The sequence below is a fragment of the Lynx canadensis genome, chromosome C1 (genome assembly GCF_007474595.2).
Source record: "Lynx canadensis isolate LIC74 chromosome C1, mLynCan4.pri.v2, whole genome shotgun sequence".
NCBI lineage: Eukaryota > Metazoa > Chordata > Mammalia > Carnivora > Felidae > Lynx > Lynx canadensis.
Window position 1 is genome coordinate 147,053,660 of NC_044310.1, and position 27,346 is coordinate 147,081,005.

Sequence of the window (27,346 nt, forward strand, 5' to 3'; positions counted from 1 at the left end):
CAGTCCTGGTAAGAAGAATTAATGACATCTTGTGGTTCTAATAAAAAAGGTCAAATTTTTTAAAAAAATAAAATAACAACAACAATGATTTCTTTAATGTGCTCTCAGAGTGAGCTCTGCTCTTAAAATTAGAGCCCTGGGGTGCCTGGCTGGGTCCGTCGGTGGAGCATATGACTCTCGATCTCAGGGTCAAGAGTTCAAGCCCCAAGTTGGGTGTGGAGCCTACTTAAAAATAGATAGATAGATAGATAGATAATAAAATTAGAGCTGAAACTGAACTCTAGCTCACAGACATTAAGATGCGGACCCCCCCTTCCAAGGTCTCTAGCTTTTGACAGGATGTGGGGATGGCCTGACAGATGTTTGGAATGTAACCTACAGAATTTTGCCAGAATTGAGCAGCCCTGAGTAAATACCAACTTCAGTAAAGGTCAATTCACTATACCCAACTATGAGGCATGACAGGTTATAAACTGTAATCAGACCTTATCCTGTGGGGGTCATAAATGGAGTCAAAGGGATTCATTCATTTAGTAAACACTCTCCTTGAATCTTTACATCCCTCTACTAGTTGTATGTATGCAGATGGCCGAGGGCTGACTACCTTTAAACAGGTAATTCTTTTTAAGGTGTCAAAAACTAGAGTTTTCATATCCTCACCTCCACAGTCCAGAAAAAGAAAAAAGGGGAAGAAGGACGGTTGTCAGTGCTATGTGATAATTAATTTAATCTCTGATATGAGGAACCATGAGCTCAGTCCAGCTGTTAGCTAATGGGAAAGTACACAAGCTTTACCAGATTCACATCCAATTTTGCTTCTCACCAGCATTTAATCTTCTTAAGTTGGGTATTTCCGTATAACTACTTAGAAGAGCCCATCATGAATCTATTTTTTATATACTGCCAGATATAAACGCAGACCCTAAATTCATAAGAATATAAGAATGACCACATATATACCACGCACATGCCTGCATGCACACACACATTAGTCAAATGCCACTTTGCCAGTTTCATCTGACAGAGTGGATTAGTCGAAGAGATGCCAAAGAGATTTCTGAGCTAGGATTACTAATTCAACAAAGAAGGTTAAAAGCAAGACAGCAGCATTTTCATATCTCAACATCCACAATTCTAAGGCACAGAGCAGGCCCCAGAATGTCCATGTCTCACTGTTTCAGTCTTGTCCAATTTTAGGAATAACCATAACATGTGTGGGCCTGTGATTTTTTATTTGGGGTGGGTTGGGGGTAGGGGGCACGCAGGGTGACAGAACTATTACAAAATCCCTTTTAGGGCCACGGGTAAGGGTCTGTGGACCTCGAATTTCTCCAACAGTGACATACACATAGTACACATCGAGGCACACCAAGGAATGGATAATCACCTTCCGTGACTGATTTCCAACAGTACAGACAGGAAACGCCGTATCTGATATGAAGCCCTTTGCACTTGCCTCTGCAAACAACTAGGAAGTGCCCTGGCAGAAGGCAGCAAGTCTACTCCACCTAATTGACATTCATTTAAATAATTCAGTAATTTAAATGTCAAGCCAGAGGTATTCCCTCTCTGAGAAGCTCACCCACATTGTTTGTTCTAAAAGGCACCTCCCAGCATTACTCAGTGTTATGGCTGGCACTGTGCGCCCTTTGTATCACCAGGACCAGGTCTGTGCAAACACACTCACAGGTCTGGCTGGGAGCCGCAGGGAGTTCTTGACGCCACCTGGGAGGACTGGGGGCTGGCTCCACAACCAGAGGTGCAGGCTCAGAAGCCCAAACCTCTTAAAAGATCTCGTTCTGGGCTCAGCCTCTGTGCACACCTACTCTCGTAGCCTCACGACAGACTGTCGTCACAGGAAGAAGCAGAGCAGAGAGCATCGTGGACTTTTTACGTCTGTCCACAGTTTGGAATGCTCTTGTACCTCGGAGTAAAAATCTTCACATTTATGTTTTAAGTGGGACTTGAGAAATCTAAGCACACCACCATGGGCTTATCCCCCACATTCTCAGTCATGCACTCCATAACGCTTTAAAGCATTTAAACTGATTACCATTCTAAATGGTGCACAAAACCTCACATCTCCCACTAAAGTTTGACACAAAAGACAAATGAGAAACTGCTACAAGTAAACCAGCCTGCAACTATCACCCCAGAGGTCAGCAAAAGGAACAGGCTGAATTTCTTAGAGGTTCACCTTCAAGTGGCACAGATGACAATATGGTTATTAGACTATTATTATAAAAGTCAGATAGCTCAGAACTATATAGGCTAAAAAGGAACCCCAAACATATCTGGACTCCTTCCAACAGTATAAACGATTCATTCATTTGAAATGACAGCCTATATTAGGCTTATAGATATGGGAGTCCTTCCATGGCCTCCTAATCTGAAAGTGCAGCTTGGCACTTCTCCAGAATCGGAAAGCATTTGAGATCTCTGGCATTAAACAAAGGCTCAGTGATGGATTTTGCAATGCCAGGTATCACTGCCAGAAGCCTGCTCCTAAGACAGAAACACAAAGGTCAGTCTGCAATGCCTAGTGAAGGGCATTTGATGGTCTGGTGAGAAGGCAAGCTATATGCTCGGGAATACGGTACCCCAAACACCATTAAATGCTCTCATTATAAAACCCCCATCTAAGGAACCCAAATTCCATTTGTTTTTGTTTGTTTGTTTGTTTGTTTGTTTTTTTACCCCTGATCAGAGAAACAGATATTTGGCAAAGTTGTAAAGCGAAGAAGAAAACATATTCCAGGAGTTAAGAAAGATTGAATAGGATCACATATAAATTAGAATAACAATGACATAAAATGATTTCAGGATTCCCAAGATTTTGAACTGATGATAGCTACAAATGTACCCTGCCTCCAGCGTTCTGGAACCGAGCAAATCACATCCCCATTCAGATGTAATCCTCTCTGTCTTCTGTGACTCTCCAAAGAGAACAGGAGGGTTAATGTGGCCAGAAGTCCTTCCTGGTGGAGCTGATCCCCACGTCCTTAGGCTCCCCTCTTATCCCCTCCATTCTTGGGAGGCCTCTCCTGTTCCAAGATATCAGGTCCTTTAGGTAGGGAATTTCCTCCATGTGGAGTGCTTACCTCCCTCCCTGCCTACACTCCATTTACCTAGTTAGCATCTACCCTCTCTTAAAGAAGCCTTTGTTCACACACTCAAATTTAAAGTAAGAACCACCTGTATACACTCACACGCATGTGTCTGTCTGGCTACTGAATGTCCAAGTCTCTCCTCCGGACTAGGAGCGCCATGAGGGGAGGGACTGACCCTACTCTGCTCACTGTTACAGAGGCCCCGCCTGCTTCAGTGATTGACAGGAGTACAAGCCTGATGGATATTTGCTTCCGGATGAATTTTCTCTTCACGGAAAGGATTTAGAGGTGGGAAGAGACATGATGCTGGTTTTCAGAGCAGACTGAGCCTATAAAGTCTTTAAATGTCAGCAGAGATCTTAAGGCAAGGCTTAGTCACCGAGCCAGCATGTCTGTGCAAGCCATTTCTTCCTAGAGGAGTTCGCCATAGCGTCACATCTGTTCACCTACTCTGGCTTACAAGTGTAGAAAATTAATACTTGCGGTGTGGTACAGTAGGTGTTCTGTCTGCCTGGTTGTTAGAAGAAAGAGGTAAAATACAAGAGCCCCTAAAACAAGGACTTATTTAACACATTAATAGAACAGCAGGGCTTGTATGGATGGTCCTTCCTTGGATGGGTGACATGAGGACGTTTGGCTACTCTGATGCTAAGGTGACCAGAATGATCAAAACATAGTAAGTGCCTGGCCTCCGGCCACATTAGGGGAGTCATGCAGGACTTGTCTGCTCAGCAGTGAAAAAGACGCCCCTGGTATTTGCTGCCATTTTTCTCCTATCAGTGAAAGTAATGGCGTTTTCAGCAGGGAGTAGGGAAAGAGTGAATTACATCATTTTCCCCTTCTTGCTTTGCTGAAGGTGATAAGGATTCCTAAGTCATCCTGCATTTGAACTGCTGAAGCTGAGAGGGGGGAAAAAAAAGTGCCATCTGTTTATTTTGTGTCTGAGCTGACTCCTTGTCTCTGAAATAATCCCTGTAAATGAAGCCCTATTGCAGCAGCCACACCTTCTATTTCAAAGCCAAAAACTTGGTCTGTGTTTAAGTGACTAACAAGTTAAAGCACATTGTGGGGTATTGACCTAAGACAATATTGGTCTGTCTTTTCCATGCGTTTTACGATTCCCAGAATGTAGCAAAGACATCGTTTTAATACTTGTACCATGTCAATGAAGCAACTCTTTAATAGGGGGAAAATAATGACCCTTTTCTTCATCATGTCTTCACACTTCTTCAATCTTCCCTTCAGAAAAACAAATGATTACAAAACCTAACGGAAATTACCTACTAAGGAATTCTCTTGGAGACCAGAAAGTATCCCCACCCCACCCCCATATATTGACAACGCCTGGCCCTGAGTGAATCTCCACTTATTGGAAGAGTAACAGAGAGTACCACAGCCTGAGGGTGGAGAGAAAAAGACCTGGTTGATTATAAACATTTCAGAGAAGCGATCCCTTTGTCATTTGGATTTGAAGAGAACCAGCGATGTGGTAACCATCTATCAAATGTTGAGGCTAGAAGCCCTGTTCACAGTGTGGGAAGAGGTGTGCTTGACTCATGTGGGTTCCACAGGCTAACTAGGGAGTACACGGCTGCTCTAGTAAGGGTTTCCTAGCCAAGCGCTGTATTGAAAATTTTGCCGTTACAGGAAACCTTAACCAAGGGCTCTGCGTGGTATAGGATGATGGGAAAGGAACTACAGTGTGGACTCAGCACAAGGCTCCCACCTCTATTTGCCCTTCTGTGCCCTAGCGGTGACTTGGCCTTCAAGGTTTTACTCACAATCAACAAACCACCACCACATCCCCAACAACCTTTCTGGAAGCTTTCAAACCACAGAGATAAATCCCTCAGAAGATGGGCAGGGCTCCAATTTGTTGAACAATAGTCTTAGAATGCCAGCCCCTAGGCAATGCAGTACCTGGAGTCAAAGGTAAAAATGTCCACAATTAGTTAAATTCCTCCTCTCTAGCTCCCTACTCTACCCCACCCCCAGAAAAATGCACGGAGAGAACAGGGGATTTCTAGACTACATTCTCTACAGCCTGCATGAAGCACAAGAGATTAAGCTATCCGAGGGTAAAAAGTGGGGGCACTGCTCAAGCCTCTGATACCGCTACCACCCTATCCCCCAATTTCCCAACTCACGTCCTAAGGCCCTATCGGGTCCAGAACTCCAGGGCAAGGTTAATTACGAGAGGAATCCCATGCCTTCAATCCCATGAATACATGTCTTGTGCATCTGTACTCCAGCCTTTAGCTTCATCTTTGCTTTGCATATCTTCTTTTCCCTATCAGTCTAACTAATATGGTCCACAAGAAGCCGCTAACTCCCAAATTCAATGCTTAAGAAGAAGATTGGTGTAGTAGTCAATAGACTAAAGGATCCTGCAGTCACCAGGCCATGGTTGAGTGGGGGTCATTTTGAGCTTATTCTTTTTTCAGCCCTGAGCCCGCAGAAAGGCTCCAGGTGCCTACGCTCAAGGTAGACACCGAAAGCATTTTTTGAGAGTGCTGTAGACCATAATTGGCTTTTCAAACCCTCTCTTCCCCCTCTGCCCCCAATCTCTGTGGCACTGCATACCATTCCCAGCTTCCACAATCATCTTGAACCTTGGCAGAAGAAAGGCAGCTAAATCTGAGATGTGTCACGAGGCCACTAGCTAGGGAGCAAGAATATCTAAACACAAACTAAGGCGAAAGCAGCAGGCCAGACTTTCCACAGATTCCCATCGGCTCCTGTAGCTTCAGGGCACTGACAGCCTGAAGGTAACCCAAGTATCTCCGAAGGGTCACTTTTAAATAGTAGCTTTAATACCCCCAGTCATTTCAGAAGTATTTCCTTCCAGAGCCCGCTTCCATCCACACTGACATGCCAACTGTGCCCAACAATGGCAAGCCCGCTGAAGACATGAAAGCCCAGAAGGAAAGGGAAGGATTCCCAAAGGGGCACAGGCAGCCCCATAACATGCTGTGATTCTATTCTATGGCCGCATTTGGACTGCTGAGAAAGAATAATCTAGCAAAGAGACACCATGCAGAAGTGGTCTACTGACAATCACTGGGGATTAAAGAACAGGTAGAAAATCAAACAAAATAGTTTAACGCCATGCCTCCCCGTTCTAAGACTGAAACAGCATAAACCCTGGATGGCTACCTTCCAGGAGTTTTTCAGGAAAGCTATTATCTCCAAGAGAGAACATATACCTCTCTCTCAGTCTACTGGACCACACTGTGGCTGAGCAAAGAGAACTAACTGTATGGTGTCTTCAGCACATACTGTATATCATGCAGCCACCGTGACCACCCACTAACCCCAGACGTGCCAAAGAGTACCGCTCAGAAGAGGCTGCTGCTTTTTTTTTTTTTTTCCTTCTTCTTCCTTTTCAGCCAGGGCCAAAGTTTCTAAGATCTTCCTAAGAATTAAAATCCACGCAGCCCCTCACCTATCCACCAAGTTGAGTCCCCACTGTCCTAAATGGCAGTCGGCCAGGGGCTGGTGTACAAGGGACAGGTGCTCAGTGGGCTATTTTCAGTTGCTATCAGCTCAATCGGGAGCCGCACATGCTCAGTAGGCAGGCAAGCCTGGGTTGCATTTCAAACTCCGGGCAGCCAAGAGACGTACACCTTTCACAGCTGCCAGGGCAACCAGCTGCCCAGTGCTCCTCCCAAGACGGGAGCGATGAAAACAGTATAACCTGGCCAGCCAACATGCCAGCGAGCAAGCTGTACCTCGCATTTCACTGCCTGGGTTATTCTGAGCTGGGCTTATTGACACTCCATGGCAACACAGGAACAAAGGGCCAGCTAGAGGGATTTAAATGTCCTGCAAAAGTTGCTAGAAAAGTCAGCAGCTCAGGCTTCTGTTTGCATAATAAAAGTAGCAGTGGAATTATTATTAGGTTATTCTCAGTTGCCACTGCAGTTGTTATTCGTGAATAATAATAACAAAGGTCTGTAACAGAGGTCTACTCTTTGAACTCAGGTTTTGTTTTTGTTGTTTGCCACCATTAAGTTGCCACAGTTGGGAGGCCTCCCAAACTACGGCATGTGGGCCTGTCCACCACCACAGGAGAACCAGTTTTCCTCACCCGTGTACCTCTCGCCTTGCCGTACCCCGTGATCCACTTCCGCTGCACAAATCTTTGCGAATGCAAACCACCCCTACTTAATCTTTCAATGGCTCTCACTCCCCTCAGGATAGGAAGCAACCACCTCAGTACCCCAGACCCTGCCAGGCCAGTAGGACCTGAACTCTCAACCCCGCTCCCTTCTCAAGACTGCGCTGGCCATGCTGGACCGTGCAGGTGGTGTCCTCACATTTCCCCCACCTCCACGACTTCTCTGGGTGGGGCCCGTCTCTGCATCAGAAGTCCTTCTCGGCCCTTCCTTTGCTGGTCTAATGCCCGTTCATCCTGCCAAACTCCTGCTCCCTGGACTGCTGTCCCCAGTCCCAGCCCAGTGTGATATGAAGGTCCTTCCTGTTGATATCCCCGGTGCTGTGCTTTAACCTTTGCCTTATCCAACCAGACTGTGACTCCTTGACAGAAGGAACCACTTCTAGTTATGCTGACATCACCAGCGCCTACCAGCATACTCGTGCTAATTAATCAGTCGGAGATTGTAAGACTGTGCTACAACTGATTCTTTTTTCCCAAACTCAGAATAAATTCTTCGAAAGATGTGCTCTTCTCATCACCTCAGCCCAGACCAGTCCCTGTCTCCTCTTTTTTTTTTCTTATATTATAATAATTAGTATTGTAGCCAACATTATTTATTCATTCATTTGTCAAATATTCACTGAGCACCAGTTATATGCCAGGCACTGTCTTTGACACTGGGGATAAGATGGTGAACACCACGAAGTCTTGGCTTCCTACGCTCCAGGGCTCACTTTGCTTGTACTCCCCATAAACTCCTCACAACCACCCTGTCACTGTTTCCATCGCGCCGCTGCAGGAATAGACCCTGAGAAGTGAAATAACGCGCGCATGCGCGCGCGCGCGCGCGCACACACACACATACACACACACACACACACACACACACAGACGCAGTGAAGACGAAGAACATGGCTCATGACACAGTCTCACTCTGTCTCACTCTGTCTCTCTCCTGAGAAAGGCCTGCTTCCTCTGCATGGCCAAGAGCCTTCCCTTCAGAAGACTCTGACTAACCACATCATTTTTACCTACCAAAAATTACCCTAACACTTTGCAAAACTGACATTGTGAAGCAGATGAATTAGGACACGATGTTGAAGATAAAGAGAAGCCATGACAATGTAATTCACCATGGCAGTGTGTAGTATTATAAACACACCAGATGAGTCCAATTCTAAACTGGACTATGGGTTTTTTTTTTTTTTTTCCTATCTATTCTTTACAACCTTTCTGAATGGATCCGATTCTTTTTTTCATACAAACTAGCTTGGTGTAGGTACCAGAATGTAGAAGGGGAAATAAATACAACTAACTAACTAAATAAGTAAGGCCACTCCCACTCCAAATCACCATTCGATTACAGGCAGAGGTGGTTGTTTTTGTTTCCTTAAGGTGATTTTCACCACCTCCTGCCCAAAAGAAATTTCATTCTTCCTCTTATTTCTTCCCTCCTGGCCACATCCCCCAAATTTCATATCCTCGGAAGGTCGGTGCTCCGCTCTAACCCATAACAAAGAATTAGATGAAGCATTACCGTGGATCTAGGAAAACACCCTGCTCTGCAGAGCTCAGATTCAGCTGATTAAAATCAGGCAGCAGCTGTTCCAGTGTTAACGACCAAGGCTGAGGAGGCACAAATGTAAACTTCCCTCTTCCTGTCAAACTACTGGCTCGGACAGAGAGGATGGTCGGGGCTTCATGAACTCGTGAACAAAATAAAAGGTCCCAGGCCAGCTCTGCTGGAGAACGCACAGGTCGGTGGTCAGAGCTTTCACCTGAGGGCAGCAGGCACTTCTGGGCAGGGAGCTCCTAGGAGCAGACTGGAGTCACCTTTTTAAACCATGGGGCATGAACCATTCGTGGGTAGGGAAATCGATTTTGTGGTTGAAAACAAGGCCTCTTTTTTTTTTCTTTTTAAATTAAAATAAAGCCAAATGGAATAAAAAAGAGAAGAAATGGGAGTACGTTAAACATAGTAAGAGTAGCTGCTGTTTTTGCACGAATTTTGTGTTTCAGATGTGTGTGGGTCCTACTCTAAAACGTTTCTAAATGTAGATGCGCTGGGTCCAACGCTAAAATGTTTCTTACTGTGAGTCACAGTGAAAAGTTTGAAAGTCACTCCGCCCTGTGTCTTACATGATCTTGGACTTGACATGAGTTCTGAGTAATTATGACTATTCCATATAATCATTATCTGTGGAAGCTTGCCTGAGGTCATGCTGGGCTGCAGAAGGAACTTCCTGAGGACGGGCTAATAGCGTTTTGGGAGTTACAAAGCAATTTTTTATTATGTCTTATTTTCCTTGGTGTTTGCTTCTTTCCAAGAGCGAAAGTTGCATATATGACACATCTACAAATTTCCTGCTTCGCAAGTTTTTCCATAAAGAGGAGATGGCAACCATCTTCTCATTCTTGAGACCTATCTTCATAAAAAGAGAAGCCGAGAAGCTATTGTGCTGCCCTCTCACTGCTGACCACAAGGAAATCGTTTCATGAGCGTGGGTCTTCGATTTGTTTTCACATCTGTTCAGTATTTGACTTAGATCGAATTTTTAGAGTCTTCTCCACCTCCTACTGCTACTACCCTCCTCTCATATAAATGCACTAAATATGAACATTTTATAATGTCCACTGGGGAAAAAAAATGGATGTGGCTTCAGTTTACCCACAGCCAAAACAAACATCTCCTAAGAAGAAAAAACTAAAAGGAAACTTTGTCGTAGTTCACCTGACATCAACTAACACACCACCAGTCTGTTAGAGAAGAAAATCTGACAATAAAGAAACAGTATCTTAAAAGTGTGCGCTTCGATCAGATATTTACACTTTAGGTCCTAGTAATGAGTGGCAAACAATAGCTCAATATTTCTCATCTCTCTCCCCAAAAAGTCTCTCATTTGATGATGTGTCAGTGAAAAAGATTTTATTCTGAACAGGGATAAATTATAGTAATGAGAAATGAGAGCAACAAATTTAATAAAGACATTTCTCTTACATTCACTCGCCCCTTCAAGAACTTCCTGAATCTTCAATAATGAGAAATTCAAAGAAAGGCTTATTCTATTCTTCTTCTACAGTCGCAAAGAGGGGCACCTTTGTGGACCCTAACAAAAAGTCCATTGAAGTTATCCCTTTCCTTCCCTCATTGGGTAATTGGGCTGGGAAGTCTTGAGTGGTGATGGCTTTGGAAATAATAAAATCAAGTCAGCCCACAAACTAATTTAGAACTTAGCAATCTTCTCTAGAACAGGCCAAAACCTCTTGCAACAAACCTCTGCAAAAGTCCAGTGCTCCCCGCTATAATAAAATCTAACTATGGCTTGCAAATTTGATAAAATGTGGGTCATCTTAGCTTAGAAATATTTCTGAAGCAATATTCCATTTTAAGTATTTGTGTCATGGACGTCACCTGCAAATGCTCTCAGGGACAAAGGGAAAGCCAAACATGGAGGTTCTGGAACAAAAATGGACTTCTCCCCAGTGGCATAATAGCAGTATTAGAGCATGATTAGTCTTATTAATGGGAAGGGATAGGAAGGATATACGGATAATTAGGACTCAAGTGCTCTTCTCGGTGAGAGCAAATAAAACTCTTCCTGCAGCTAGAGTTGTGTATATAATGAACATGAAAAATGAATATTGGTATGAGAGATGAGAAATAAAAAAACATAAACCCAGGTAAAGGAGCCTGATCATTTGCTCTCATCTCAGCTCTCAAACAGACTGGACTGAGGGGGAGTCTAGCATGCATCAGATATAATGTCAGTGTGGACGTAGCTAATTTAAGGTACAGAAAAAAAAAAAGCAATATTCTGAAGAAGGTTGATAATGATTGAAGCTCTTGAATACCATTCCTTAAAGTATATTATACCTTTTTGTTGGCTGTGTAATCCTGAGCGAGAGTTTTAACCAATTCAAAGGCACATCCCCAAAAACCTATCTCATCAGGGTAATCATGAGAATTATGGGAAATAACTCATATAAAACATTTGGCATATATTAGCCACCACTCAATAAGTATTGCCTATGATCATCAAGAAGATAGTTATAGTAAGCAGTATTTTCCAGACCTATTTAGTCTTTTTTGACATGGAGTATTTAGGATTCCATACAACTTGAGAAATATTCTAAAGTACACTCATACTAACCAAACTCTACCAAAATCACTATTGGGGACCTATTATTTGAAGTGCACACTATTTCCAATCAATATTTAAGAAACATGTGGGAGTAATTTGGGAGACAAAGGGAAAGTTGTTGTTGTTGTTGTTGTTGTTGTTTTTCAATGAACTAAAAAGAGTACACTACCCAACAAAATATATTGGAATAAAATCCCTATGACTTTCTTATTTATGCCCCAGTAACGCCATCTAGCTCCACTGAAGCACAATCAATCAGGTGCCATAGCTACTTTGCAAACATCAAACATGGTTCTATTTCCTTTTAAACTTGGTAGTCTAAAGGTCTGCACTCAACAATCTTTGGAGCTAGTATAAAGATTTTAGTTATCTGCCCTATTATTTACCTCTTTTGGTGAAATATTTTGTACTTAACATTTGCTTTATGACTAATGTTGAATATATTAGAGTACATTACAATCAAGGGTTCTCAGTGTGGGTTTTTTTTTTAATTCCTAGTAAATATACAAAAACAAAGAGTCTTTTCACAGAATATGCTATTGACAGTTAACAAGGAGTTGAGTCATGAAGGGAAGACAGGACTAAGGCAACTGTTATTAGGATTAGAGCACTCTAGGCTGTAGCAGGCACTGGATATTCTGGTTTAAAAAAAAAAAAAGCTATTGCAACTAAAGAATAAAGAGTCCTTTTCCTTCCTTGTAAATATCCTAGTGGTGGTGATATGTTAAAGAGCAGGACTTCAGGGGCAATCCGTTTCCATTTCAGCCAGACTGACTTGTTTCATGACATATCTGCACTGGGGCTTTAGGGGGTCATCTGCCGGATTCTTTGGGCAGTTCAAGAGCTAAAAGCAGGAAAAAACAACCAATGACATGGTTGTTAATATTGACTCATAAACACCCTTTTCTCCTTTCTTCTCCATTCTTTCTCCACTTCTTCTCTCTTCATACTACATACCCACAACCACAGGCCCACCCATGATATCAAATGAAACCAGTAAGAACTGCTTAACACCATACGAAACTGATACTATATCTAGGGAAGGGAATGGAATTTGGAGGGACTTTGTGCCACTATATTCTGTAGATTTTTTTTTCCTAGTTGCCATAGTTTAGCAATTACACAGAGGAGGAAAATTCCTGTTTTCCTGTTGGGTCTCCAGATATTGTCAAATGTTCCTTGGAGAGTAAAATAACTCCCAGGTGAGAACGACTGGTAAAATTTGACTGTTAAAAATTTGAACTACCATCAAATTTTTCCAACCCAATTCTTACTAATTCTTACAACTTAGGACCCAACCTTTCCTCTGATTTAAACACCTCCAATTCTTTTCAACTTACCACAGGGGATCCTTAATTTATATCTTATCTTATATATTTATATCTTAATTTATAATTTCTCGGTACTGTAGCATTATTGAAATGTTTTTAACACTGCTTAGAACAGAATCTAGACTATAGATACCTAAATTGGTTACAACGGCACTGTCCAATAGAAACTTAATGTAAAGCCCATTACGTAGTATTACATAATGTAATATTATTGGATAAACATAGGAGAAAATCCAGATGACCTTGGGTACGGCAATAATTTTTTAGAGGCACAATCTATGAAAGAAATAATAAACTGGACTTCATTAAAATTTAAAACTTCTGCTCTGTGAAAGACAACATCAAAAGAATGAAAAAGCAAGTGACAGAATGGGAGAAAATATGCGCAAAAGACACACGTGATAAAAGACTGTTATTCAAAATGTGCAAAGAACTCTTACAACTCAAAATAAGCAAATGAACAACCTGATTAAAAATTGGGCCAAAGATCTTAACTGCTACCTCACCAAAGAAGATAGAAAGATGGCAAATAAGCATATAAAAGCATATGCTCCACGTCAGATGTCATCAGGAAAATGCAAATTAAAACAACAATGAGATACCGCTACACGCCTATTAGAGTGGCCAAAATCCAGAATCAATGACAACACCAAATGCTGCTGAGGAATTGGAGCAACAGGAACTCTCTCTCATTCATTGTTGGTGGGAATGCAAATGGTAGAGTCACTTTGAAAGACAATTTACAGGCTTCTTATAAAACTGAACATACTCTACCATAAAATCCAGTAATCACAAACCTTGGTATTTACCCAAAGGAGCTGGAAACTTTTGTCCACACACAACCTGCACACGGATGTTTAGAGCAACTTTATTCCTAACTGCCAAAACCCAGAAGCATCCGATGTGTCCCTTCAGTAGGTCAATGGATAAATAAAACTGTGGTACATCCAGACAATGGAATATTATTCACTGCTAAAAGAAATGAGCCCTGAAAAGACACAGAGGAACCTTAAATGCCTACTCACAAGTGAAAGAAGCCAATCCGAAAAAGACTACATATCATACGATTCCAACTATATGACATTCTGGAAAAGATAAAACTATGAAGGCAGTAAAAAGATCAGTGGTTGCTAGTGGTAAGGAGGGTGGGGGGAAGGAATGAACAGGTGGAGCACAGGGGGTTTTTAGGACAATGAAGTACTTTGTATGGTACTATAATGGTGGATACATGTCATTATACATCTGTCCAAACCCACAGAATGCACAACACCAAGAGTGAACCCTAACGTAAACTACGGACTTGGATAACTATGACGTGTCAGTGTAGGTCCGTCAATTATAACAAGTGTACCACTTTGGTGGGGGGATGTTGGTGATGGGGAAGGGTCCGAATGTGTGGGGGCAAAGGGTATATGAGCACTCTCTATACCTTCCTCTCAATTTTGCTGTGAACCAAAAACATGACTTTAAAAAAATAAAGTCTTAACAAAGGGGGAGAATGGAGGAGTGTGAAGTGTGACAGGATTAAGAACAACCTAGTTCACAGAGAGCCAAACACTACACAGAAACTTACCCTACTCCAAATAGCTGTGAGACACTTACCTTCCATACTAGGGGAAGGGAAAGCAATCATCATTAGCACAGGAAGAATCATCACTCCATCTACCATTGTACAACTGTGGAGGAAAAATAAGACATATAAGTAAAACAAAAAATTTAACCGTAGGATGACAAATTAAATTAAGCATACTATCTTCAAACTGCCATTCAAGGCCCTTCTTACAAATCCCCCTCACATATGTCGCCTTATTTCTTGGTAAATTTAAACATATACCCTTTACGTATTTCTAAACAAATCATCTTAAGGAGTTAATCAGATTTACCTCCCACTGGTGGCCACTCTAAGGCAGCTGCGACTTTCTCTGAGTCCAGAGGGTCTACCCTCTTAGAGGCAACTCAATAAGGACATAAAAAATTCCCAGCTAGAAGGCTAAGCATTCCCAAAGAATTTTAAGCTAGAATTTTATCTTATCCTATGAAATGCAAAATTGGCACTAAATTTAAAACCTCTGAGAAATATGAATAGACTGTTGTAACATGATGTTAAAGATTAAGTGACTGAATAATTCAAGCATAATTTTTGAACCTTACTTCTACTTTAAAAGAATTAGAGGTAGAGCATCATCACACAGCCCAAAAGGGGAACAACAACAACAACAAAAACAACACAAAAAAACCTACAACGTATCCCTCATCTATGGCAAAGCAATGCAGGATAGACACAACCAGGATAGGAAGAAATCATGTAAATGTGAAATACATCAAACTATATAATCAAGAGAAAGTAAGATACCAGATATGAGTTTCAAGTTGATATTGCCCTAAATTGGCAAAAGCTCAATTTTCTAAGCCAAAGGACTACAACAAAGAACTTTTTAATAATAACTTAAATAATTCCTGCAAAATTTTGGGAATATGATGAAGAGTCTGGTTATACTAATTCTTTAGTACAAAAAATAATTTTTAAAAATTAAAACTTTGACTAGTTGTGATTTTCTGGATGGTAAATAAACAAGAAAACTGGTCAAGTTCTTTAATGCACATGTTAGTGTGCTATCTTACACTTAGAGCTCAAAGCAAAGAGCAAAAGCCTATTACTATCTAAGCTGTCTGGAGTGGACACCTTCTGGTTCATATTAAAATCAAAAATTTTGGTTGGTGGTCAGACTGTTCATTCTCCACGTCCCCATCTTATCTTACCACCTTCATCTCAATTGGTCCATAATTATATTTCAGTCCACCCCTTCTCTAATAGCAATGTAAGGAATAGCAACGTAAGGAAGAAGCAATGTACCTTCTTTTTACACTTTTTAAAGCACACGAAACTTTAGTGTCCTCTTTTACTGTTATTATTATGTCCATGTTCACAAAGATCTTTTCTATGACAAGCCCCTGATTTGTGGCATATAAGTGCCTCATGTGGCTGCCAGTGTCGTCACAACCAGATACAGACTCCTCCATCACCATCTTGTCTCCACGCCTTTGAACGGGGAGCGCACTGCTGGTTCCCTCTGCCTCAACGGCCCTAAGCGTCCTCTTCTACCCTTCTTCTACTTACTCCCCTCCTCCTGTCATTCATGACCTAGCTCAAAAGGCAAACATTTGGTGAAACACCTCTCCATCAGCAGTCACTTCTAGCACCCAGCACTGGGCTAACACCACTTGAAATCAATTACTTGTCTAAGTCAGTCTCCAACGCTAACCTTCCTGTCCCTAAAAGAGATACATGGATCCTAGGGTCATGCAAGAACATTTACTGAATTACAGGATGAAAATACAGATCTTACTCTTATTACGATGGGGTTACATCCTGATAAATCCATCCTAAGTTGAAAATATCAGAAGTGGAAAATGCATTTAATACACTTGGTCTACCAAACATCAGAGTTCAACCTAGTCCACCTTAAATGTGTTTAGAACACTTAACATTAGCCTACTGTTGGGCAAAATTATCTAATGCAAAGCCTATCAAAGCTTGTTTTACAATAAGGTATTGAAAACCTCATGTAATGTATTGAATACAGTACTGAAAGTGAAACACAGAATGGTTCTCGGGGAACAGAATGGTGGTAAGGTGTGTCAGTTGTTCACCCTTGTGACAGCGTGGCTGGGAGCTGCAGCTCACTGCTGCTGCCCAGTGTCACGAGAGAGGGTCATACCACATATTGGTAGCCCAGGAAAAGACCCAAGGATCCAAAGATCAAAATTCGAAGTACAGTTTCTACTGAATGTTTATCACTTTCACATCATGGTAAAGTCAAAAAAATCTTTTAGTCAAACCATGAGAAGTCAGGGACTGTATATACTAGAATTTGTATCCTATGCAAAATCTAATAGAGCGATAAATAACTTGAGGCTTTATTTGGTGTCTCTCTCAGTTCCTTTGACAGTCTAGTTCAAAAGATGTCTTCCAGAAAGAAATGTGGACATGATTTGCTTAGAGTATAGCCATGTACTATACTTCTGAGGGTCAATTTAAGTATGTTATGAAACAAGCCCTCCCCAGATTACAAGTGTTCTAAAACTACAGATTGAATATATTATTAATGAAAGCACCAGAAAGAATAAGAAAATAGTGGAGTTGATATCTCTATTCCTAGTGGTTGTTTGTTAATCACTTTACTAGAAAAAAAGCAGTTAATATTCAGTTCAATCTGACAAGAAGCAGGCTCCCCAAATTCAAAATTAAAAACTACTTGAAAATGGATTTGCTTCCAGTATCATAAACAGTAAACATTATCCTGAATAATACAATGTTATCACCATTAACAATACCTTAAATATTTCACTGTCAATCTTTTTAAAATTTCTATTTTATGTATATTATATCATACATAGTTTTTATTTTATATGAAACTTACAAGCAACACACACAGTGAGGGTGCATGCTTAAAAATATTTTTAATGGATGGGATAAGTCCTCAAAAGCCTTTGAAAACCACTGGACTATCTTGTTCTTATCTGTGAATTCCCAATTCTCCTTTCCTTCCTTCCTTCTTTTAATACCTATTAAGGGTCTACTCATGTATTAGACATTAGAAACTTAAAATGATAAAGATATATAAACATAGCCCTTACTATCATGGAGCTTTCATCTATGGTGATAATCAAATAGTCATCCAAATGATTTTATAATTAAAAACTAAATGAAGTGCCAGTTATAAAAAAACAAATGGGTTAAATAGGACTGCTAACAAAATAACTTGAGATTTTCTGGGTAGAAGAGCTTCCCCAGGAAGGTTATATCTAAATAGGAATCAGAAAGATGAGTAGAAGATACCAGAACAAGGATGAGTGTGTAAGCATGCGTGTGTGTGTGTGTGTGTGTGTGTGTGTGTGTGTGTGTGCGTGCATGTGTTGGGGTGGGTAGCACCTTGAGGTGGAGGGTTGCATTTAAGGAGAAAGGCGCAGCTTCTCAGCTTACGCAGAGGCCCTACAGCCAGGACAAGCATGAAGTCCTACAAATTTACGCATATTTCAGAAGTGAAGAAAAAAGCCAGGCTGGGTCACAGCCAGCCTAGAAAGAAGAGTTAAAGAGGGTGGAGAAACCCAAGAAGGCTGAAGGTAGGCAGAGGAGGAACTTCGATAAGGCACAAAAAGCCCAGGGAAGCCCTCCACTCACTCACCTCTGGACATTCTTGCCAACCATGCTCCTCTCCCTTCTCACATCTGGTCCCTAACTAACCATCCATTTTCCCAGGCACTCTGACCAGCCGGCTTCCTAGCTTTGTATACATGATGCTCTTCAAGAGTAGGCCCTTTTTTTTAGAGTCCAACCTGGCTAATTCCTATTCAGCCTTCAAGTCTCAACTATCACCTCCTTCTAGACTGTCCTTGCCTCAACCCTCACAGCCCTCATTACACTTTCATATACCACTTTGTTAATTTTCATTCACAGCACTTATCATAATTAATAATTATGTGTTCACACCCGTGTGTGCTTTTGAACATCTGTCTCCTCACTAGACTCTAGATTCTGTGGTAGCAAATTCTACAGTCAATTTTATTAACCACTACCAAGTAGATGAACATTAAATATCACTAAATTCAAAATTTCCCTGAAATAATCAGCTCAATTTAAGTTTAAATTCTAAAGAGTTAGCTATCACTCCCAAGTCCCAACACACAAGCACATACACACTGCAAAGAAATGACAGGATTAAGATATTTATCGTCTCTGTGACTTTAATCTCTACCATTTAGTTTGGGTACTAATAGAAGTCAGCAGTTAATAAACTTCAAAATCAAGAATCTTTCTACTATTAAAAAAAAACCCTAAAAGACTAAAATTAAAAGACTATCACCATTGGCAATTTTTCCTGTCACAAAGCCAACAAAAGCCCATGCCCCAAAATACATTTTAACATATTATGATCATGCAAGCAAAATTAATACATTGATATTAGGCTCATAAATGGAAAACAGGAAAAAAAAAGAATTACAAAGTTAATCTCCCAATCTAGTCTGTTTATAGGATAGATAGCTCAAACCTGCCATAATAAAAAAAAAAATCTTTGGAAAAAAATATGAGCATCGCTACTGGTTGCCATTTTGTTCAGTGTCTGGAGTGTCTCTGCTAACCAGTTAATTCAGCTATTAAAAACAGTACATCTAAAAGGAAAGGGGAAAAGAATGTAGAAAGGAGAATGTTCTGGAATATATTCCCTGGTCATATTTTAATTATAAAAAAAAATCAGTATCCCAAAGTCCCAACTTGAGGCCTCAAGGACCTATTCCCAACTTTAAAATACACTGAAAAGAAAATACTGTTTTTAAAGGTAAATTTTCAATTATCCTGCTCTCAAGTATTTCGGCGTATGAAGTTTCAGATGTAGGTTGGCAAAAAAGAGGGACTGGTAGTGGAAAAAGAGAGGAACAATAATTGAATAGTTTGGGGATGCCTCACTCCACTGGCTTTCACACTTTTTGGTCTCAAAATAACTTTACAGTCTTGAAAAGTATTGAGCCCCTTAAGGAGCTTGCCAATGTGAGCTTTATCTATCAATATTTACTCTATTAGAAATTTAAACTGAAGAATTTTTTAATACTGTATTTGTTTTAAAATAACATTAAACATGCTGGAGTGCAAAGGTGATTCAGTCAGTTAAGGGTCCAACTCTTGATTTCGGTTCAGGTCATGATCTCACAGTTTGTGAGACTGAGCCCTGTGTTGGTCTCTAGGCTGACCATGCACAGCCCAGGTGAGATCCTCTCTCTTTCTCTCTCTATGCCCCTCCCCCATTCATGTGCACACCTTCTCTCTCTCTCTGTCCCTCTCTCTCAAAATAAATAATCAAATAATTGTTTAAAAAATAGAAATAAAACAACAATAAACATACTACCCTGTCCAAAAAAAGGTAGTAAGAAAAGTGGCATTATTTTCCATTTTTGCAAATCTCTATGTTTGGCTTAGTAGAAAACAACTGGATTCTCTTATATAATTCTGCATTCGATCTGCTATGCCATGTTGTACTTGTTGAAGTACATATAGAAGATACAACCTTGCACATATGTATCAGAGGAATCAGAGAGATGATTGATATATAAACATTCTTGGAAGGACCTCTTGGAACCACTGAGAACATCACAGAGACTCCACGAAATTCTGGACACTGAGAATCATTGCCCTACTCTTTTAAATGTTCATTCTTTCTACCATACCAGACAACCAGATGGTACCTGATATTTTAGGATAAGCATTTACCCAATACATGACAAAAATGTTACTGTTCTATAGCTTTAGAAATCTCATTAACTTCTCTATCATCAAAGAAGTCAACAAGTCTAATGGTCAAGGAAGAAGGCATTAGACTTTTGTTTGGAATGTAGGAAGAATACTTTATGTACACAACTAAATATTTTTTTTTAATTTTCTTTTCAACGTTTATTTATTTTTGGGACAGAGAGAGACAGAGCATGAACGGGGGAGGGGCAGAGAGAGAGGGAGACACAGAATCGGAAACAGGCTCCAGGCTCTGAGCCATCAGCCCAGAGCCCGACGCGGGGCTCGAACTCACGGACCGCGAGATCGTGACCTGGCTGAAGTCGGACGCTTAACCGACTGCACCACCCAGGTGCCCCAACAACTAAATATTTTTTACATGTGACATAAAACCTGTGATAAGAAGGTACTCAACTGTTCATCTACTTTGGTTGAACCAAAATCCATATGCAATGTTCTACGGTTAGCTAACTGAAAAATCATAGACTACTGGGGATTCCAGTTTATTATCTGAAGGGTACAGAGTATAAATTTTTGCCTCCAGTATATGTCATCTCCTTTCTTTTCTTGGATAAGGTCTTCTATCCCTAGTAATTGATCTGTCTTTCCTTTAGACACAAGGGAAAGAGCTATTCAGAAAAAGTTTAAGGACCCACCCATGTTAACTAAGGTATCCTCTTTAAATCAGCACCATCTCTTACAATGTCTCAGGACTACTCTTAGTTAGGAAAAGGAACAGCCCCATGATTTTCTACTACAAACAGGTATATCACCACGGCAGAACAGATCCGCTTCCAAAATCCCCTGGTACTTTTTAAACTCCATTTATAGATCAGACATATCCAGTCAAAGAGCTCAATTTCGAACACGTGTGGGCTTGAGACCAAGTATGGCACTTGTTTTACGCATCACAATTTTACAGCTGGACAAGAGCCAGAGACACATTGTAATACATTAACTCCTCTCCCCCCAAAATCACAAAACGCTTTGATATTGATCACAGAATAAACAAGAGGATAATACACTTCTATATTCAATTTTTGGAACTCATATTAAGCAATCTAGTTGCTAATCCACTATTAGAACAAAGGATATTCCTAAAACCTAGACTTAAGGACAGCAAACAGCTTGTTATCTGCGATGTTGGAGATGAAGGAAAATTGTAAGGTGAATTAAAATACTTTCCCATCAGAAAGGTCTACAAAATGTTCATTGTCTGGACCAGTCTAAACTCATTTGGTCTGTCCATTTGTTCAACACATAATTTACTGAGTACTTACTTAATAGGGACTTTTTTGATACTCTCCTCAATTCATCTTCTAACAATCTCCAAGTTAGAAAGAATCTTAAAAGCCGAGGTTGTACACCCACCTCTCCCAATTTTGAATAACTTTTACACCATCTACATGCGGTTGTTCTCTCATCACTGGTGAGGGTTGTCACTACTTTTCCAGTTTTTTTCTTTGTATTTCTTTATTGGTCTCTGCCATGCCTTCCATTAGGAAAACAAATTCAGTCTCTTTAATATAAAAGGTACAGGCAGAGCAGGAAAAGGAGCAAGAGTAATTTTGTTTTCTCTTGTTACCGGTTAACATTACATAGTTCTCACCCTAACAGTAGTGGCACATACTAACTAGTCAGACACTGTGCTTAGAGATCATATGCACTGTCTCATTCAATCTCTCCCCTAAACACTCTTAAAATAATACTCATATTAATCCCATTTTACAGATAAGAACATGAGTGGGTAGAAGTAACTTGCTAAAGGACACAAGATTAAACCCAAGACCACCTGACCAGAGTTCAGGTGTTATTAAACCATGACTTACAACCTTCATTAAACCAGCCAGCCACAGTTTAACAATGTGTGTTTGTCACCCTTAACATTTTATCCAAGTTTCAACACATTCTGTGCTTTAACCATCTTGATTTTCCTCTTAGAAAATAATCTTTACTCACGGCTATTTGGACCATCTTTCAATCATGCCCTCTTTCCGTCGCTCTAACCTCAAAATTAATTTCATAGGCTCTGCAAACTCAGATTATCTCTGCACTCCTGAAAACAAGATCTAAATGTGAAAGGAAAACCAAGCCACTCTGATAACTGTTCATCAAGTTGTTTCCATCTCCCACCTCTCAATCCACTCTCTGGTTCTCCTGTAGCTCACATCTCAATATGAAAGCAGAAATTAGTGTAAGCCAGGCACATTTGGGACAGAGTTAGTAGTAAGACAAATTCTGGACATAAAACTTTGCAGGAGGGTATACTTAAAACAACCACCCCCAAGTAGGACAAAAATCATCCATTATGTACCAACAATTCTGTCTCTTCTATGCTCAACAGGCAGAGAGACAACCCAAGGACAGCTTGCTCGCAACTACCTGGACCTGTGAAAGGGGTGAAAAGAGGGCTGTCAGCTACGCTGGGAAGAAAAAAAAAAAAAAAAAAAGCTAACCCGAAGCCATCATACCATATAAGTCAGGGACTTTTCTCCAGTTCACAAATGACCTGTGAAATATATTTAACACCACACTGTGTCTGAACTGGCAATGTGTAAGTTGCCAGGGCTTGGTTTTATATAGACTTCACTGCTGCTGGAGGGTTTCTGGTGGGATGTTACTTTCAGAATATTAGCATGTAATTTGATCTTCCGCGATAGATGAATACAAATAGCTTCTTGGACAAGTCCTATAGAACTGAAACCCAGCCCCTGGATCAGTCCATCCTGTAGTTAGAGGAAATAATTACAGATTATTTCAGGAAAGAAAGGGTTTTGACTGAAAGAGTTACACTACAAACATTCCAGCTGTGACAGATGGACCCAAGATAAGGCTTGGAAAGGAGGGGAAAAGAACAATATAATCTGAACGGGCTTTGGGGGGTGGGGAAGATGAGCCTTCATTGAATGAAAAGTGAAAGGTTTAAGTTAGGCTACTATGTAAGAACCAAAGAGTCCCCAGTAAATTTATTTTAAATGTATACAGGACAAAACTGACTTTGCTGCACCCCTACCCAATTTACAGATAATACTAAGTAAAGCTTCTGAGATTTTGATGTTGTGATCACCCACTGCATGCCTTACTGGTATCCAAAGACTAGGTTTTATTTCAACACGCTTGACTGCATGGAAACTGTCCCTCATTTTCCACTTCGTTCCCTGTGTATCAAATAGCCATGGCTCTCCTGCTTTGTTTCAACTTACAGGACCCCATCAACTCCCAGCTGTTTTGTTATATTCTCCTAGGTAGCTCAGGGCTCATGCCTCTCCCTCTAGTTCACATACTATGACTGGAACGATTTTTCCTTTATTTTACCCAGTGGTAGGAAGGATCCTGTTATCCCTAGTCCCTACCCCCACCACTGGCCCAAGACAAAACTTGTGGATGCCCAACTGTGGAGTCCATCTAAAATCCCACTTCCTCCCTAAATCCTCAGTCAGATGCTGCCTCGACCCTCTGTCTTCTCATTTCTAACTATGCCTGAAGTTTCCCCTTTCACCTAATAGTGCACTTTTGTACCCATTACTGGACAAATGGTGTTTCAGGCAACTACTGTCTGATGATAAAACTGTCCCAATTCTAAGGCTAATATGATTAACCTATAATAATTTGAAGGCTGGAGGGAAGGCTAGGATGAAATAAAAGAGACACCAGTACCGAGGAGGTATCTCTCTCTCATTTTTTTTTTTTTTTTTTTTTTTACATTGGAGACACTAGAGCATATTTCTGTGGAGGTTAAAAAACAAAAACAAAAAAGAAACAATAAAACCTCAAATAAACCCACCCTTTATACGCCAGCCTGACCAGAACCTTCCTTCCCATCCATACTACCTACACACTCAAGCCTATTCCCACCTCAGACCTTCCCGCCCTTGCCCCTACATTATATTACCCTGCCAAATTTTCTCCTAGCACTTAGCACTGTGAAATCTGTTTTGCTGATTTATTAGTTCACGTTATTATGTTCCCCCCTCTCCCATCCCTCCTTCCCCCACTTATCAAAATATAAGTAGTGGGGCACCTGGGTAGCTCAGTGGGTTGAGCGTCCGACTTTGGCTCAGGTCATAATCTCATGGCTCATGAGTTCGAGCCCCACACTGGGCTCTGTGCTGACAGCTCAGAGCCTGAAGCCTGCTTCAGATTTTGTCTCCCTCTCTCTCTACCCCTCCCCTCCCTGCTTGTGCTCTGTCTGTCAAAAATAAATAAACATTACATATATGTATATATTATATATTACACATATATATATGTATTTAACACAAGAGTAAAAAATAAACATTACATATATATATACATATACATATATATATATATATATATATATATATATATATGTTTAATATTTAACACGAGAGTAAAAATTCTACCTAACTCATGGCTACATTGCCATGCCTAGCACATACTGGGCACTCAATATCAATTAAGACACGGTAACTTTAACTTCTTAGTCTATGCTATGCTTTGGTTCAGGTGGAGAGAGGGAGGGGAGGTTTAAGGAACTGTATACAGCCTGGCAAGGAAATGACTGGGGGAGGGTAATACTCCTCATTCTCAATTTAATATAGTAGCAACCAGGTATTTGAGATAAATGAAAAGATCTCCTTTGTAACTTGGATTTCAGTTTTCCAAGGTGTCATCCAAGAGAAGCAGCCAAACAAAAAGTCGGCTGGCAGACTCCGGGTATACGAGACAACTCCCTGGTGGACAGTATCCCATTTGGAAAGGACCGCATGGAGCTCTAGTTGCAGATACCAGCCGATCTGCCCAGAGCCATCCCCAGTGACCTCTGAGACAGCTTCTGTAGCTTGAAAATACATCTTCTACAAGTCAGAAATTGACATATTATCTCCTCCTCCCACCCCCAGTCTTCTAACAGTTATTGATGCTATTTGGAAAGCCATGCTTCCATGCCTATTAATAACCTCCAGAAAGAACCCCAAGGAAGTGTCAAGAGAAAAACAGATCTGGCTGGTGGAAGCCAAAGACTCAATCAGAGTTACAATTAGCAATTAATATATTTGAACAAAAAGAAAAGTTGTAACATCTTCGGTATCATAGGTTATCTGTCTAGGAGGCTTACAACAAAATACTCTGCCAATGAATTCATGAAATGTTCAGTCAAAAATACTGGTCTTTACAGAAAGGAGCACTTTTAAAGGACCCCTTATCTGTTTAAACAGACCAGCACCAGCTACTATCTTTATCTACACAGCAATGATTCCGTGGAATTTTGCTTACAAGACTGATATCATTAAACCTTTATAGTCATTTACATCTTTGTCAAGTTTCTTCAGGTGACCCCTCAAAGAGCAACTAAATCAACCTACTCTAAAATAATGGAGTAACTAATTAACAATCTCTACAAAGACTTCTCTCAGTGGTCTTCTTCCTCTCCCCTCCCCGGACTAGAATGTGATTAATGGAATTCTCTCACAACTTAGCTTGAAATATGCTTTTGCCAGTTGAGCAGCTAAAGCAGAATCAGATAATTGTGGTATGACTCAACAAATGCACAGCTGTTCATTTAAATATATCCATCAAAAGTATAAATACGATCATGAGAAAGAAAATGGAACTGTGTACACAGGGACAGAGCACAAGTCGAACGGGTTAGCACTGAAGTAACCACAACAGACAACAAGGAGGAGAAGGGGAGTCACGGCTGGGAGAGGTTCTGCATCCTGGGCAGAGAGAGACCAGAAAACCGAAGGAACTGAAAAACCACCTGCCCAACCCCAAACACTCCGTGACCTAAAAAAGAAATTAATGGCAAGTTAAACGTAAAAATAAATGAGTTCTACTACGTGGGGAGAAAGAAATGAAATCTAGGAAATAGCTGATGCTCCCAAGTACTGTGAGGTAGAAAGCCTACAGGGTAGAAATGAGGAATCCAATCTGTTATTCAAAACAAAACAAAGACCCAAAGGCCAGCCGAGGAAAACAGGAGGAACGGGATTGTCAGTCCTCTCCCCACAACCTTCTAAGACTGTGATTATGAAATCGTGAAATGTGGGAATCCCTTCAATAGTCCCAAAGCAAATAACTGAAAACTATCACCCCACACCAGGCAACACTTTTTAGAGGTTCCACGCACATGACAGTGCCCACCTGAGCACAAAGGAAAGGAAACCAAGAAAAAGAAATCAGAGACTGTGAAGAGGAGCAAAGAGAGCCCTGAATGACAAAAACAAGTGCCTGGTCAGTCCTGCAGACCCCATTCCTTCCTTCTTCCTCAGGGATGGGCCCTAAGGCCTGATGGAACTTGAGAAGCAAAGGTACTGAAGACCTGGGCGCCTCTCCTCTTTTAATACGTAATTCAAAATAATAACAAATAAAAGGAACATCTATTCCATGATGATGATTTCCAAGCTTTCCCTGAACCATCAAAAATCAAGTTCTTGCCAAAAAATAATCTCTCTGGTTGAGGGGTGGCAGATGCCCATGTTGAGCCTGACCATTTGGCCATCTTGCCTGGGGAACCATTCACGTTCTCCATTTTAACAGACAAACCTCTTCTATTATTGTAAGTGACAGCTATTTGGACAACCACCTCCTACCTCAGGCCCTAGTCCTCCCACATTGACCCTCTTCATCCTTCATAGAAAACTTTCGGGGCGCCTGGGTGGCTCAGTCGGTTGAGCGTCCGACTTCGCTCAGGTCACGATCTCACGGTCCGTGAGTTCGAGCCCCGCATCAGGCTCTGTGCCGACAGCTCAGAGCCTGGAGCCTGCTTCAGATTCTGTGTCTCCCTCTCTCTCTGGCCCTCCCCCCATTCATGCTCTGTCTCTCTCTGTCTCAAAAATAAATAAATGTTAAAAAAAAAAAAAATTTAAAAAAAAAAAAAAAAGAAAACTTTCTAGCAAGAGCAATCTGCTCCTTCCATGTGCTCCCACTCCTCTATCCAATCCATCACTGAAGTGCCTCTTGTTAAGGGTCTCTTTGTAGACCTTACCTTATCCTTCATATCTGTAAGGGATCTGAGATTTTGATTCGATTGACCAGACATGAGGCCCAGGAACCCCCCAAGCCCTCAGCAATTCAGGTCGTGCTGAGAATAGAGGGGGGCTCACTTGCCCATTCTGCAACATGGTGGTGCTGATGACCCCCTTCTGTCCCTGGGTTCCTCCCTGGCTGGGATTCAGAGGCTCCACTCTCCCTAGATCTTTACTTTTATGGTTTGGACCTTCTCAGTTTCCTTGGATGGGGTTTTCCTCTTCTGCCACTCATCCCTAAAATCTTAGTTTCCCACAGGGCCTCACATCTCTGCTCCCTCTTCTCACTCAAGATGGTACTCAATTCCATAGCATCAAGGCCACTGAGCT

General features: G+C 41.1%; 1 protein-coding gene across 3 annotated transcripts in view; it reads right to left on the reverse strand.

Moving 5' to 3' along the window:
- ACVR1 (activin A receptor type 1) overlaps positions 1-27,346 on the reverse strand; it is a 143,125-nt gene that overhangs the window by 54,913 nt on the left and 60,866 nt on the right. For all 3 annotated transcript variants that reach the window (XM_030326403.1, XM_030326404.1, XM_030326402.1), the window contains exon 3: positions 14,345-14,418. In XM_030326403.1, coding sequence (XP_030182263.1) covers positions 14,345-14,411 — 67 coding nt within the window. In that variant the 5' untranslated portion in view covers positions 14,412-14,418. The remainder of the gene's footprint in view (positions 1-14,344; positions 14,419-27,346) is intronic.